The following is a 16,827-nucleotide window of genomic DNA, read 5'->3' as shown; positions in this document are numbered from 1 at the left end:
AGCGCTACTGTTTTAATTTGTCTCGAACGAAAAGGCAAAATGCTGAAACTGAACATTAATATAGCAGACAATTTGAGGCGTAAAGAACTTGAAGTTCATTTCACCTTTTCTCGACAAGCACTTCCAACACTTAGCCCCCTCCCAGGTAGAGGACAAGCCGATACACATTTATGTGACTGAAATAGTGACTGTTTTCATTTAACCATTTTATACAATGACGATGTAAAGGGAAATTTTTTAATGCTTCCGTGGTCATGATTCATGATGGAACTCCAAAATATCACCCAACTCTGTTGTTTACTTTGGCTTTACTTTAGGCTCTATGGGCAATTTAATTTCATTGCTGAGCTGTCTGCCCTACACGTTTACTACTGTAGTTTCCTGGTCTCAAAATGCTCTTTCCTGACGCAATATAATTTTTTTTTTTTTTTTTTTTTAGGTTAAGTTTTAAAGAGAGAGAATACAGTGTGTAGCAGGTGAATGTCACATTGGCTTCAGCTTGAGCCCACGCCATACCCCTTTCACAGGTTTTGTGGATATCAGTGAAGTAGTTTGTGATAACATGCGGAGGTACGGTACAAACCTTGCATTTTGGGGCGGATTAAACCAGTAATGAAATGGGGGCATCTTTGAGCAGAGTCAGTTGAGAAGGATCTAACACACCTGGAGCTTTGTAAACCTCGTTGATGAGGCTTTCGCTGAGTGTCGAGGGTGCCCCATTCAACATGCCATGTGTCCAGCTCTGCCAGATTGCTTGGAGCAAATGCGTCTGGGCTCTCGTGGCCTGCACAGTGAAGTGAGGAAGCTCCAAAATACACTCTGTGGTGGGGACCGAAGACCTTTTACTCCTGCGAGATCATGAAAAGCAGCAGAGAAAGATGATTAGGTGAAGTATAGTCCAACTGAAGGCAAGGTACTTACACACAATAATCCCGGTCAGATGCAAACTGAATTTTTAAAAAAAGCATTGGTGGGAGGTTCTGCTTGACTCTAAATCACGTTCTGATTTAAAAGATAATAGTGCCTTGATAGCACAAGAGACTACACAGGGAGATATGGATTCCAACATCAAATGTAGGTGCCAGCCAAGCTTCTTTGGCTATTTGGCAGCTTTGTCACTGAACCCCCTCTCAGCTCAGTCCAAACTGAAATGATGATAAATGCAAGAGGATGTCCAGCCTAGAAACCTAACGCAAAAGAATCTCGACAAAGTTAAGATTCCATCTGTCAAATGAGAGGGAGGTTACATGTCTATGTCGATGCATACGTGTGAAAGACAAGCTGGAGGGTTTATGGAGGATGAGGTAACAGCGGTTGGATTAGTGTCCTTCAGTTTTATGTCCACCAGACCCTCACTGGACCATGAACATTTTCATCTTCTGATACAGATATGAAACACACACACACAACACACTTCCACATTAGACTGGCCACTTCATGCCCTGCTTGTATCGCGCATCCACAAGTATCTTGAAATACATGCCTTTCAAATTCACCAGTTAGCTATTAAAACTACTTGCAAGGTGAGAACTGATTTCAATTTTGGGTGAGTCAACACCACCAGCACATGCACTAAGTCCTAAACAGAGCTCATTATGTGGTACATTTCTGTATGTGTTCAAGGTTGATACAGGCAATAAATACCATTTGTGTCCTGAGGACTTTTGATTACATGACTACAAAGATAAAAATAGAACAGACGTATTTTCCAAAGATGGCTAGGAGGTGAAATAACATCACAGTTAATTTAATCACACATTCCCATTTAAAGTGTGCGGTATGTCACGGGGTTTCTCCCCTACTAAGCAGCTCTGCAATCGTTTAACTTCTCTACTTCTCTCTTGCTCTCCTTTCAGTGTCTCCACAGCTTTCCCTTTATTCTGCTCCTGGGTGGTTCAGCAGGGTGACACGACCTGTTAGCCATACACAGACGACGGGTGTGGAGAACTAAACCGCATGCTGCCTTTGGGGGGCAACTAAAAAGACGTAGAGGCAGTTTGATAGAAAGAACATAAAAGCGAAGAGAAAATGTGACAGGGTCAACAGGTTTCACTTGATAGCATGCATATTTTTAATCCACAGCTACATGTGGTGCGTTTGACATCCATGCTTCTCAACTATTAAAATCCCTACTGTTACATTCTATATAGCTTGACATCAAACGGAGTTTCATGTGTTTGTGCATGCCAGTGTGCATGTGTACACAGGGTTACATTTTGCTGATGTGCAAAAGAAAGTGAAGGGAACCATGCAACAATAATGTGCCCCACATGCGGAGCAAATGTGTCTGCAAAGCCACTTCAATCGGCAGATTGGCAAAGGATAAAGGTTTGTTGGCTCATTCAAGTGTGATTCCAAGGGAGTTGTCATGCGCACGCGGTCCTCTAAATCCTTAATTATGCACCTGCTTTTATTATATTATTCCCAACTCATCGTAAAAAAGCAATGTGGATAGACTTAAATCAGATGCAGAAAGTCTCATTAGGGTCAAGATGTTGGATGTGAGGACAGAAAGACACTTCAGATTGCAGCTCGCAATTCAACGTGGTGAACAGCATTCTGTCAGCAACCAAAACGGCCTGAAAAGAATTAATGCTTCCAAAGAGAAGCACTTAAAGCCCGAACAAAAGTCACGTTTACCCCGCAAAAGAAATAACCACATGTATGGGGTAGGGATGTTTGATACTGATACCAGTATGAGTACTCAACTCAAGTAGTCATCCATACTGATACCACGAGCAATGTAAAATTTCCCAAAAAACAATGACAGAACAGATCATTTTTAAGAAAGACCTAAAGGGATTTTGTCTTTTTCTGAACAGACTTGCTAGGCTCCAGTGGAACGAGAAAGGTGCAGTGGCCAAGACAGTTAGTGCAGTGAAAATGTGTACTTGGGAGAAAAAGGCAAGGCACACAGATAATCGGGAAAAAACGTGTCTGTGAGGCCTCGTGTGTCGCGTAGGCTAACTAGCAAGTAGTGGTGTTGTTTGAGCTTGCTCGATCCGTGACTTGGGTTGCGTCGGCGCTGATTGGTTGAAACCAAAACACCACACACGTGCATACGTGTTCGCGCTTACGCACACACAGCAGAGATCAGCGGATTATCGATTGCTGAGGCGCGCTTACTCGAGTGGCGTTGACAAAACAGTTGTTTACGTGCGTGACATGCGATCACCGGGTGGCAAGTTGCTACAGACCTACAGTATATCTGCTAATAGCATTTTTTCTTAAAACTGCATGAGTTTAATGGCAATTTTCTATATTTTGTCCATTTGCTCATAAACTATTTTCTATACAACACACAATTAAATTAATTTTAATTTTAAAAATGAATGAAACAAGTGGAAGGAAAAAGTAGCAATGAAAATATGTGGTTGTACGATTTCTTTTCAAGGAATATGATGAGGTGCAAATAATTAAGTGGAATACAACAGCCCTTTGAGTGACATGTTTTGAAAACACCAAGTAGTCACTGTTTGATTCAATTGTGGGCGGGACGTCCTCCTGACAGTGCAGAGGTGCAGGGTTTGATAGCAGCTCCGGCCTTCCTGTGTGGATTTTGCATGTTCTCCCCGTGCCTGCTTGGGTTTTCTCCGGGAACTCCGGTTTCCTCCCGCATTCCAAAAACATGCATGGCAGGTTAATGGAACGCTCTAAATTGCCCCTCGATGTGATTGTGAATGCGAAAGGTTGTTTGTGTAAATGTGCCCTGTGATTGGTTGGTGTCCCCCACCTCCTGCCCGAAGACAGATGGGATAGGCTCATGCACACTTGCGACCCTTGTGAGGATAATCAGATAAGAGGATGGATGGATGGATGGTTCACTTGTCATGTCTCTGTATGAAAACTGGATGGCACCCATATAATGACATGCATAACTTAGAAGAAGAGGAAATCTGACATCATGTCATAGCACTCTGCTGAGCCGGAAATAACGTCAAAAAAACAAAAACAAAAAAGAATTATGAGTCTAACTGAGAATTACAACACGGAGCTAATCCAAATGTCCGGTAGAGGCCCAGACAGTAACCAGCACCCAATTTAAAACTACTTGTAGCAATTGAAGGCTTTCACCTGCGCTGATCAGAAGCTTAGTACGAATGCTAATGTCAGCCACTATCACATCAATGATCTTATTGGCAAGCTTTGAACTTATTACAAGAACACATGCCCCTCAACTGCTTTAATAGGAAGCAATAGTAGCAGCCCAGCTCAACAATGCTGGCGGCATGAAGCTTATTTTGTTGTCAACGCCAAAGTGTGAGCTATAAATATAGAAAATGCATTTCTGAATATTTGTTGGGGGGGTTTTTTCTTATGTCCACGGACATGGAATGTGACAACACTTTCCCCGTACGAGCTTTGACCATGACAGAGGCAAGGGTGACATTTCGAGCGAATGTTCATATTTATGATAATGTGGTGGCGCCATTCGGTTCCCAGAATTCATTGTGTTGTGCAATACATTTAATTAATGAAGATGACCTTGAAACAATTTAGTTCCTGATTATAAAACAGCCATAAGACACATCGCGACAGCGACCAATACCAACATTAGCCGGCATCGCAAGTTTCGACACCCTGAAATAAGGCCGGGCATCGGCCCGATACCGATACCCGGTATCAATACTCACCCACCCCCAGTATTCGGCATCTAACATTTTGCTATATGGAATGCTGAAGTTGCCTTTCCCCAATGGGAAGTAGAGCTCATTAAGGCATACTTCGACCATGATGGAGACACCCACGAGAAGTGACCCTGCAACCTATTTGGAACCTTGGCTCTTATATTAAGACACTCGCTCCCTGCGTTGAACATCACAATCTTGTTCAAATGGCAGTGTCTGACCCCGCGCAATTTATTTAAATCAATTCTCTCTTGAGAACACGTAGGCAATTAAAAATATATTGAAAGGGGAAATTAAAATTAGTCAAGAGTTATTCGGGGCATGTTAACTCCAGCTAGTGCCAGATGTATTTCAACAGCATTAATCGCTTTCTGCAGAACTGTCCTCTGTTGGTGCTGTAACAAATCATACCGCATATCGCGGCATAGCCAATTGGAGGACTCCCAAACTGCTGGACTCGGTCACTAAGTGACTGGCACATCTGTCTTCCTCTCTACTGCCCCAGTCCAAATCAAGCAAAACAGGACAAGGTGTTGCGTAGAAGCTATGAGTCATGAGTTTTGGCAACGAAAACAACAGAGTGCTATTGCCTCATTTGTTTCTTCTGTTGACTAGCTAAAAGGTGAAATTGAAATGGAAACCAAGTTGCTTTTAGTCATTAAAATGAATAAGTAAAATCTAAACGGTGTGAGAATAAACAGTAATGATTCACAAAAGAACCTATTTCTCTCATATTGCGTTTGTATAGATCCAATCCTAAATGAGAGCTGATTTGAGTTACATTCTGCCATCTCCATCATCTATTACTGAAGATGCGTATCCTTAAATACACCAATTTCAATTCGGAAAAGAAAATTTCCATACAGGTTGAATAGGTTGATACTTCTGCCAGAAACCATGCACACATCAATGTGCATGGTGGAAAAAAATCTATTTGGGTGGATAGAAATGAAAATGTTAAAACATACACAACAATTATTGTTGCACATGCGTGCGCATGTGATGTGTGTCATCAAATGTCAAAAATACCAAGAGCAATACCAATACTCTGACAGAGGTGCTAGGAACAACAGAAAATAAAACTCCTCAACTGCAAAGACAAATAAGACCGACATCTTGTCATGATTGGAAATATATTGCCAAGAGCAGATGGTCCAAATGGTTTATACAGTGTCCCAGAATACAAGCTTGGAACCGGCAGACATTTTTCCGCAGTGTTCATTTTTGTTATTACTCACATCCTGCAGAGGACAAAAAACACTCTTTTCAACATACAGTGACAAAGACAGCTGCGGGGCTTGGAAGGTCGACAGGAGATGAGGAGCAAGGTGCTTTTTAATGGACCGCAAAGGAGTAATAGACTACATTTATAAAATTGTAGTTTCCCTGGTGCAGGTGAGGTTTGTGTGAAATGAGATCTTGATGTGAAAACTACAAAATAAAAAAGTCTACATACACCGGTTCAAATGTCAGGTTTTTGTTATGATTTAAAAAAAAAAAGACTGAAAACTTGAGTGGGAACCTTTCCCGGTTCTTTGATCTTTAATGCTTGCTAGACTAACATTAACGACCAGAAGACTGTAATTTTCCAGTAATACTCTATAATGGATGCCAAAATGATGGAGTACATGGCCGTGGAGCTTTTTCTGCCAAATGCCAAAGGTCTCCCCTGCCCAAAACGATTCTTGTTCTGAGACTATCTTAGTCATACCCACAAAAGGGACCAACTTTGCCTAGCCCATGTAACAATGAGTGCTCACTGGATTCAACTAATTAAGTGTACCGGTACTAAAAAGTGCCATAGATAGGGAAAGTCCTCGCAAATAGAACGGTCATAGCGATACAGCAGCCTGTCTGAAGTCACCAACCCAATTGTGTGTGTCAAACAGGCTTCATTCCAACATGGTCAAGATAAATGGACAATTTTCTTTGCTCCCATCTTGTCACGCTAAAATAGCCCAGAAGACAGGAGATTGTTGTCACATTTACAAAGCACTGGCCAAAAATTCCTTCAATGTAGCTGTTGGCCTATGAGCAACATCCCTGAACAGTTTCATTCCCTTCCTTTCATGAATTGTGGAGGAACTTCCAGTTCTTGGTAATGTTGTGCCATATTTTCTTCACTTGCTAATGACTATCTTCAGTGTGTTCCAGAGCATATATCATGCTTTGGAAATTATTTTTTACCCTTCACCTGACTGATACCTTTGAACAATGAGATCCCTCTGACGCAGTGGAAGCTCTCGCCGCACCACGGATTATGCTGTAAAAGGTGACTGTGAGGAAAATCCTACTAGAACACCTGAAATGTATTTGGGGTTGTTCAGAGGCTCCCATTTAATCTAAGTTTGAATATGATCCCCAGTTATAAAAGTGTGTGCACCCACATAATCTCAGCTGTTTAGTTCAACTTTCCCTCTCTACAATAGATTGTTTCTTTTATTTTTTTAATGGAGTTGTCCCAGTTTATATCTCACAATAATGGAGGAAAGACTTTTGAAATGATTTATCTTGCTCTCATTTTTCAAAAACCTGGGTGTGTGGACTTTTCATATCAATTGTAGGTGAGAGTCATTCAGGGTGAATAAATTCAGGGAGCAAAAGAAACGTCAATAAAATCAGTCAGTTTCAATCATGATTACATTGTGCTACTTTCTCTTGACATTTGGCTTATCTGAGCCACTTCACTCCACAGCAGCTCCAATATAATCCGCCACAGAGTGTCACGTTTGTCAGATAGACAAAACTGATAGCCACCGTCTTGGAGCCAGCGACGTTATCTCAAGTTTTTCCTCAATCATTCACTGTCACGCCCTGCCTTGATTAAGCAAAGCAAACATTACCAAAAGAAAACAGTCAAGAGATATCCGTTCTTGTTTTCCAATTGCAAAAACAACTCAAACAAAACCATTCAAATTGATTTGGATTGGAACAAGTCCTCAGAGCTCAGACAACAGAATGCCAGTCAGAAGTTTGGAGACGGTCTCATTGAGAGGAAAATGGTTCCCAACTTGTGACTAGTACTAGTAACATCATATAAATAAGGTTTCTCCAAAAAGTTGTACAAATTTAATTGGGTGCCATTTTGTACAAATCAAAACCTTTGTCTATTACATGGTACACATGTACATGTATGTATGTACAAAACCTTTGTCGAGGGAGCAAATTTTCTCAGGGTGTGGGGGCATAATAGGCTGCAAGCCAGTGACAATTTTTTCTCCAATAAATTGTATAAACGACATTGTGTAATCACAGGGGTATTATCATCTGTATTGCAAAAGCAAAAACATCCTATTTTGGAAACCTAATTCATCCCTATAAAAGGTTTCAGGTCTGGTACTTCATTACATAGCCAATTAATGGCAGTGACTGCTAGGCAAAAATCACGTGGGCTTAAGGCAATCGTGACATGCAGGTGACAAACCTAACACCACTGGATCTGAGTGAGTGTGGAATTAAGATGATGCGGCGGCTAGATTTCTCGTTAATTTTCAAGGGTTTGCTGTTCCTCAGCCTTGTGTCAAACTTGTTCCATGTGTGCATTTCTCAGTCATCCGTCCTATAATAACTAAACTAAGAAACAGTAGAGTGAAACTCACTCCCTCCTTTCTCCCCATAACTCCTTGTCTCTCGCTCACACACACGCATGCACGCACACACACACACACACACACACACACACACACACACACACACACACACACACACACACACACACCATCTGGAGCACCCTTGACCTAACACACATGCAAACACACACACATTCTCAGGAGAGAGCTTCATTACACAGGGATTACCAAAAGAAATGTTTTAATCAAGTTGTGCAGACAGCTGCGGATCGCAGGGCGAGAAAATGGCAATGACGTGGTTCATCAGGCGTTAAAGGAGAACATATCAAGAGGCCTGCGTATGAGCGTGTGTGTAGCTTCCTGCCGCTGTCTAACATGTCCAGCTGTGGTGGACGTGTGGGTCATTATTAGGATAAGAATTACGGTCTCAGACATATTTTCAAGTTTTACTCACAGCAGTTGTAAATCATGTCACGGTGAAACACAGCAGAGTAATGTTGTTTAGTATTATTCTGGGGCAGAAGACAGAAAAGGGAAATATGGACTATGAAGCAGCAAAAATTGGATAGACTTGTTGATGGGAAGCAGTGGAGCTGCACCGAAGTCTGAGGAATTGCAGGGAGGAGAGGAAAGTGGAATGCACACCACAGTGATAATCCATTCAAAGTTGATAATCCATCCACCCTTCCCCATTTCCCACTGTTTTCCCTCCCTCAAGCTTCAGTTCCTCAGATGACTGATTCAGGCATTAAGCGAGTTTCAGTCAACGGAAAACATCAACACCTGCTCTTCATTTCACTCTATGGTTTGCAGCTTCAACAAAAACATCTTACTCTACTATTTGAATTGAATAAATACTCCTGGGAGGAGAAGACGCTGACTTTTCAACATCTTGCATAGCATACCGATCACAGTGAGCTGGAGTTATCAATCATTGTTGACTTCAGCTACCAGATGACAACTGAATAACAACGGCGAGATGATTATTTCCAGTATATGATGTCCGTCAACTCGGCAGTCGGAATAAACTCTGAGAATGATGACGCCGTCTTGCTGCAGGGTCAACCACATTTACATTGATAACCAATTGAAAGAAAGAAAACGTCACTACACGATGGGACAAAATACAATCGCCTCTGTATTCCCAGAAAACGTATCTTTTATTTCGCTAAAAGTTTACAATGCAATGTAGTCCATTTCGAAGTGTCAATTAGATCAATATTAAATCAGATGCCATTGCAGGTTTGAATGGACCCCTTGTGTGGACAATTACATTTCTGAATTACAAAATGGATAGCAATCACAAGTTGCCTTTTCTTATCTTTTCTTTATTCCAACTTGCAAAAAAAAAATACAACTGTCACTCTTTCTTGTTCCCCTCTTTTTCTGTCTCTATCAATCTCTTCTTTTTGACTCTTTTGTATACACAAGTATATACATAACTATTTTCTATCAGGGATGGTCAAAGAGGCGGCAGAACTGCATCCATTTTTAAATCTTCTCTTATCTCAAAGGAGATTATTTTCAACAGGTATTTATCTTTCGAGCATTATGGCTTTGTTTGTCGCATCTCTGCATCGCTGTCTATAGACCTCCCCGTCACTCCACTTCTTTTATTAGTGAATTTTCAGAGTTGTTATCCATTTTACATACCACTAATTAATTTTTCAATGACTGGCGATTTTAATTTGCCCGTGGACAACATCTCAGAGCAGACAATTTTTAAACCTTTTAAACTGTTTGGATTTTTAAAAAGTCTCCCAGCCGACTCACAACAGTGGACACACCCTGGACCTGATCGAAACTTAGGGCCTGTCCATTGGTGTGTCCTCTGTTATTAATTTTAATTCTAATTTTAACATGGCCAATTTTAATCATCAGGAACGCCCGGGGAAAACAGTGAAGAAACGCTACCTAACTTCTGAAGTGGCTGCAAATTTTATCAAGATCTTAAAGAGCACTGCTGCTGATATGTTACCTGCACCCTGTGATTTTATTGTTGATAATTTTATCAGGAATTTAAAATCAACACTATATTCGGTGGCTTTACTTTCAACTAAAACTATAAAAATAAAGACTGTACCCCTGTGGAGAAAGGATGTTATTAAGAGGTCAAAAAGACAATGCAGGAGTGCAGAGTGGAGGGGGAGAAAAATAAACTAACAGTTCACCATGATATATTATGTGAACAACTCAAATCTTACAATAAAACAGTCAAACAGGCAAGAACATCCTATTTTTCTAATCTCATCACAGTTAATAAAAACAGTCCCAGCATTCTTCTCTCCGCCTTTGAACTTTTAAAAAAAGTTCCCACAGACACCAAGTCCTCTCTGTGAGGACTTTGCGGACCACTTCTGAAGTAAAATCGATGACATAAAATCCTGTCTTTTATCACCTCAAAATCAAAGTTTCAATAAACTTGGACAGTCATTTTTACCGGAGGAAACACTGGAAAGTTTTGCCCTGGTTGATGCAAGGACACTTGGTTGAATTTTCTCCCAGGTAAATCCAACAACCTGCCTTCTTGAGCCGCTGGGAGGCGTGGCAGCTGTCACTCAGCATGGATTCGCTCCCCTTGGGTGCTTCTTTTCCTCATATGGTTTCTCTGTGCCTTGCCATGTCTTTTTTTTAATATCATGTGTGCGTGTGTGTGTGTGTGTGTGTGTTTTGGGGGGTCCTCTTTTTATGTTGTAAATTTAAAGTTTTAATTGCACACCACTGAGTTCCATTTTTATGAACAAAAAGTTTTATATGAATAAAGTTTGAATGGTAGGCAAGTAGACACACACACACACACACACACACACACACACACACACACACACACACACACACACGCAGACACACGCACATAGTATAGTTGCTAAACATGACAAGTCAGCACGGCGTTGACCTCCTTGTTCTTGGGTTCACTTGGACATACAGACCAGGAGCTGCTCGCCTTAACTATGAACAGAAGTAATGAGGCATTACAATCACACCACAAGGCTCATGCCTCAGATGCCTCAAGCAGCCTTCATAAATCACCACATGAGCTAATCTAGAGTCTAGACTACTGGTCCAGACATAGTAATGGACTTTTCAACTTCACATAAAACAATCCTTCAAGTTGTGTTAAAAACTGAATCAACTACTGACAATGTAATAAGAGTTACAGCAAGAATTAGGTACCAAGGGAAAAGAAACTCTCTTTTCGTACAGAAACATTAACAGGGTAAATGAACTTTTTGTGGCTATACAACATGCACCTGTAATGCCACATGGTCTAAGAAATTACCCCCTCTGAAATAGCTGAGCGAGAAACAGGGGCTGTTAAAAGTGCCACATAAAAGCTGACGCGGGCCTGAATTATAGTCTGCAAAGCCACCAGCCACACTAAGGTGCCGCAGGTTTTGTTGGTCGGTTGGGCTGGCGGGCCCCAGACTTGGCCTGCCTCCATGTGCTGATGCTTTCAGGTGGCCCTGCATATTGCATGGCATGAGTGTGAGGGGGGGGAGCTCTCGCGTAGATCAATGCAGGTGGCACTTCTAACACCACTTCTAAGTGCCACATCCCGCAACAATCCCTACTTTTTATAGCACTGATCTTATCTGGGATTAAGGGTTTAACGGCCTGAACAAGTGAAACTGAGAATGGGTGAAGTTGGGAGCTCCAATTGTAGAGAGGTGTATGTGAGTCCAAGTATATTGCTCGTGCCCTTCTGTTGCAAACCAGTCACTGAAATAACTTGAAATTGAGTAAGAATGCATTTTGACAGGCCAAAAATCTTCTGGGAGAATGTCTTTAAGACAAGATACCTCGTATTTTCAGACATAAAATAAAGCATACCAAGAAAAGGCTGTTCCCTACTGTGAAACAGTGTGGAATTACATTCTGGGGCAGCACGTGGCACAACCTGTCTTGAATCTGTGCAGAGGACATTGAACTCTAAAAACGATCATGGCCAACGTGCCAGGGGGTGTCAGAAAGCTCGGTCTCAGCCACAGTGGTCCCTCAACAGTCTATGACCTAAAACAACCAAACGGGCTATTCTGAAGTCGCCTTCTATGAGCGCCGATCTAAAGGTGATTGGACTTGTGTGGAAGGAGTTGAAACATGGAGTCCGGAGAAGGCACCTATCGCATCAGAGACAGCTGGAGTAGGAGCTGGAGGTGAACAAGTCTCATTGAGAGTTACTTCAATCGGTTGGTTGTAAAAGCTTCAGTTGTTTGCGTGATAAGAATTCAAATGATGAACCGATTTTCATCCGTTTATCAACCATTTCATGATTGTCACTAGTCAGTGTCAAATTCATTCAGCGACCGATGGGCTTTTTTCTTCAGCAGAAGTGTCCGAACAATATTTCCATGTACACAGTGCGATACTCTAATTCAATGTCATTTCACAAAATAGCTGCCGAAGTCATGAGAATGAATGCATTTTTCTTGCCAGCAGAGAGATGTTATGCTGTTTATGGTTTCAACATTAAAGTGTTAAAAAGGAATTGTCCTTGCAAATAGAAGACAACAAACTACTGTCTTTCATCTTAACATACTGAGCCAACATTATAAAACCACATTATGCTGAAATTGATAGTTGCCATGCTCCTGATCCCATTCCATGACACAACATTTCAAGAACGTGGATCCTGTTCTCAGGGAACCCAAATTGCAAAAAGTTAGGTAACCTTCACCTCTGCTCAGATACTTTGGCGGAGAACCTGACTGTGCGCTGGATTCACGTTTACTGTTTAACAACTGCTAATACTATCTGTTAAATATTAGCAGAAGCAATTCACACAGTGTTCCACTATGCCACTCAAATTAAATGTGAAGGATTAAATGTTAGAAGGAAAAAAATGACTTCAGGTTGGTTAAGGTATCCAGGGTTTAGCCGATCAGGACACTTTCAGTCAAGAATCGTATGATGATTCAAAAAGAGAAAAAAAAAAGCTGGCACTAGTGCAGGTTTATTTTCCTCCATTCTGCATAATTTCCAAATCCCCCCCCAAATTCACAAGGTCACTCTGCAATCGCTAACAAGCACTGCAGTCCAATTACCTTAGAAACATCGCTTATCTGAAGGGATTCATGATCTGACAGAAGAAATCATGCCCAGCTAAGGCCAAGGGTGGCAGACAAAGGATGTCAGAGCAATGTACTTTCCCCACTGAAAGTCCCAGGCTGCCCACTGTGCGAGGCAAAGAGCCTTTGTGGTGAGACCAAAAGCAACATGAGGACCAAAAGTAAACTCACAGGAAAGGAGATGTACTTGAACAGATGCTCAGTGGTTATCCACATTGCAATGCATAATTGTATAAAAGCAAGGAAGATTTGGTTAAAGTATGTCAAATGTGTGTGTTTGTCTGTTTGAGTGAATGAATGACTTAACAGAAGCATCTGAATTGCATCCCTTGTCTTTTGCAGTCATATTCCTCACAATCCCATTTACTTTAAAAGGAGAGTCAGGACGATGAGCAATCTGTTGCTGCTTGCAAATAGTAATCCAATCCCAACAATGTGCAGCATGTACTGAATAAATTCATTTTCTTTTGGGTTATCATTTCCATTTTTGCCAGGGGTCTCCAAGATGTTGACCCTTCGCTCCAGGGATCATGTGCATCATTGATGGGAAATTGGGATTTCCCAGGAAGGTTGTATAGGTGATTGTTAGAACACGAACACTTGCAGAGATGTATAGAGATGTTGCACAGTTATGTGTAGCTACCTTCCTAAATAATTATTGATCATTATTGTGGGGAAATAACATGATCAGTGTCGTCACATAGATGATAACATCTAATGAAAGGTCATCTGAGAAAAGTTGGAATTTCAGAAGCACTGGTAGCCCTTTAATTAGTACATAATTAGTACCCCATTAATCAGTACATAAGAAGCAGGTCTCAGTTTCAAAAAGGTTGCTAACCCAAATCTAAGCAATGAAAAACTCAGAAAAACATGCGCGAGTGCCCCATTCATGAATGAATGAAACACAGAGACGTTGTTGCGCGAGTCCAGCATGTTGAAAATGCAAGAAAGAAAAAGTGAAATATCACAAGGTTGCTGCTCTTTTGAACTGAGGTCCTGTCAAATCAGCTCACCATCATTCTTGACCTGTTGTAACTGTCATATGCTTGTGCAGGAGTTTTTTGCCTCACTCAAATTATCCTCAAATGAGGGTAGTTCGAGCGTGGGTTTTTTTTTCTCCCCCTGTCCCTCCCTTGTTTCTGACTTTTGGGTTGAGTGAACGCTGGCGCGTTTTGGCTGCCGCTGCTCAACCCGTATTATTTTGTGTTTTTTGTTATTGTAAAGTGTCCTTGGGTGTCTTGAAAGGCGCTTATAAATAAAATCTATTATTATTATTATTATTATTATTATTACAGGCACACACTGTCAGTTTGCGTTAATTAGATAGAGATGAGGCACCTGAGACAGAAAAGGTCAAACTTAAGTCAAGGTATACTTGAAAGATCTAAAAGTCTAAAGGCACAAGAACACCGTGTCTATTAATCACTTGAAGGAGGTAGACATGCAGCGGGAGCTTGTCAGTGTTATTTCTAAGGGCTGGTCCCAGATCCAAAAAAGAAATCTAGCCCAGTATGATCTGTGAGGTTTTCTTAAAAGAGAAACACAATGTGAAAAATAACATGCGTTTCAAATCTGAGTCCACTATTTGATGTAGGCAGGGCAGAAAAGGCGCACTTGGAGATCAAACAAGCAACTACAAGCTATTGAGAACAGAGATGTAAAACAGTCTTGACAAAGACTTCCTCATACAGAAGACGACATGGTGGAGTTCTCGTTTCCTGTGTGACCTGTTCTCAAGCGTGCACATGCGACAATTGTCTGGAAAAGAAGTCAAGAAAAGTTTCAATCATCTGCAGCCCTTTGACAGGGGCTCAGTAATTGATTCCCAAATCAGGCACTTGACTGCAAGTTGTGAGTAAAAGTGCAGAGGCTGTAGTGCGCTTTGTCGCAATGGTTCTCTGGATGTTTCTACAATGGATAAATGAGGTCCTGATTATCCCAATATTTCCGCGTATGTCATCTTGTTCAATCATATTCAGTGGGCTTTGTTATGATTTAGACCAGTGGTTCTTAACACGGGTTCGGTGAATCAGTCTCAGGGGTTCAACTGAGCCTCTGCCATAAGACACACCGACTCAACATGTCAATTAGTTATGACACGCCCGCTGGCTGGTTCATTTTGTGCACAATTAAAAAACGTATACTTTATACTTAAACTAATTGTGTTTACTTTTTTCTGTTTTTAATAAATGTGTTTTTTAAGTCTTGAATTTGTAAAAAAAAAAAAAATTGTATTTTTATTTTTCACTAATGAAGGGTTTGGTGAATATGCATATGAACTGGTTGGCTTCGGTACCTCTAACAAGGTTAAGAACCACTGATTTAGACGGATGAAAAGAGCAGATAAAATTTATTTACATACATTCACACTTATTTGACACAAAATCATAGATTACAACAAAGATAAAGGAAGTGATTTTTGTATCTGCTTTAGAAAGAAAAACACTGAAATAAGTTCCATTCGCTTTTTTTTCTTGCACTCTTTGCTCAGTTAAAAGAAGTTCTACTGATACTGACTCACACAACAAATTGCATAGCAGGCGGTCCGCTGTATATGACGGTTCTGGCACACGTAGGTTCAATGTACGAAAGGCAGACAATGAACTACTTCGCATCGTGGCTCGACAATGCCATCACACAGCACAAGTTAAGCAAAGTGATGCCACATGTTTGTTTGTTTGTTTTTTTGTTTGTTATTTTTTTTCTTTTTTACATTTATGACCTTTTGTGAGTGTTTTTCACAGAAATATTGACTGCTACGATTTAACTAGTTTCTCTCTCCCTCTCTGTGCCTCCCCATTTTTGCAATCCACCTATATGTTCTGCAACTGTTACATTTTGGTGGTTTTAAAAGATCTAAAAATGAATACAAGTTGTCACTCCAGGTACTCACCAGCATGCAGGCTTCTGGATCATCTTCCCATAAATTGCTGTGCTACAGGACGGAATAACAGGGATGAGAGGAAGGAACCCGCCTGTAGCGTCTTGGCATGTCAGGCCTGCCTGGAACCCAAACACCTTGAGAAAAGGACAAACATGTTAGCAGATGTGCTTTAAGTCGGTAAGATGACACATCTGCATTGTTGCAATGTTATACCTATTTCTCAATAAGGTTATGTTATTTGAAATTCAAGCCAACTCTGGCTCATCGTAGAGCCTTTGTTGGCCTGCAAAAGCTTAAAAAAAAAAGCAGCATTATTTTAAAATGCATTTTGTGCTTTGGGGGATAACAGTGGCCATTAATTTAATATTCTAAAACACATATCAATGCACACCCTATGTCGGCCTCTGCAATGAGCTTTTGGCTCGTTTAATTGTTACATAAGAAAAAGTGGCTTTGTTGGTGCGAACTAACTGGAACGAGCCAAAAAGGGGATAACTTAACTGCTTTGTATGTTTTTTTTTTGGTTCTGTTTTTTTGCAAAAGATACCTGCTTTGACTCTTGTGGTTGTATTAGCAATGAAAAGCAGGAGGGGATTTTTATTTATTTTTTTAATCAAATAAAAACAAAAATCACCGAATGATTTTGAGTGAGTCAACTTTTGACACTATGGAGGAGG

The 16,827-nt window shown here is 40.9% G+C and overlaps 1 protein-coding gene across 2 annotated transcripts in view; it reads right to left on the bottom strand.

Annotated features, from left to right (window-relative positions):
• vps13b (vacuolar protein sorting 13 homolog B) overlaps positions 1–16,827 on the bottom strand; it is a 343,076-nt gene that overhangs the window by 261,054 nt on the left and 65,195 nt on the right. For both annotated transcript variants that reach the window (XM_086112801.1, XM_086112800.1), the window contains exons 16-17: positions 16,160–16,284; positions 664–848 (exon numbers count right to left, since the gene is read on the bottom strand). In XM_086112801.1, the coding sequence (XP_085968927.1) occupies positions 664–848; positions 16,160–16,284 (310 nt within the window). The remainder of the gene's footprint in view (positions 1–663; positions 849–16,159; positions 16,285–16,827) is intronic.

The sequence above is a fragment of the Hippocampus guttulatus genome, chromosome 6 (genome assembly GCF_054856545.1).
Source record: "Hippocampus guttulatus isolate MCC_2025c chromosome 6, RoL_Hgut_1.0, whole genome shotgun sequence".
In the NCBI taxonomy this organism is placed as follows: domain Eukaryota; kingdom Metazoa; phylum Chordata; class Actinopteri; order Syngnathiformes; family Syngnathidae; genus Hippocampus; species Hippocampus guttulatus.
The sequence above is the reverse complement of the archived record's forward strand: the minus strand, read 5'-3'. Positions and strand labels throughout refer to the sequence as shown.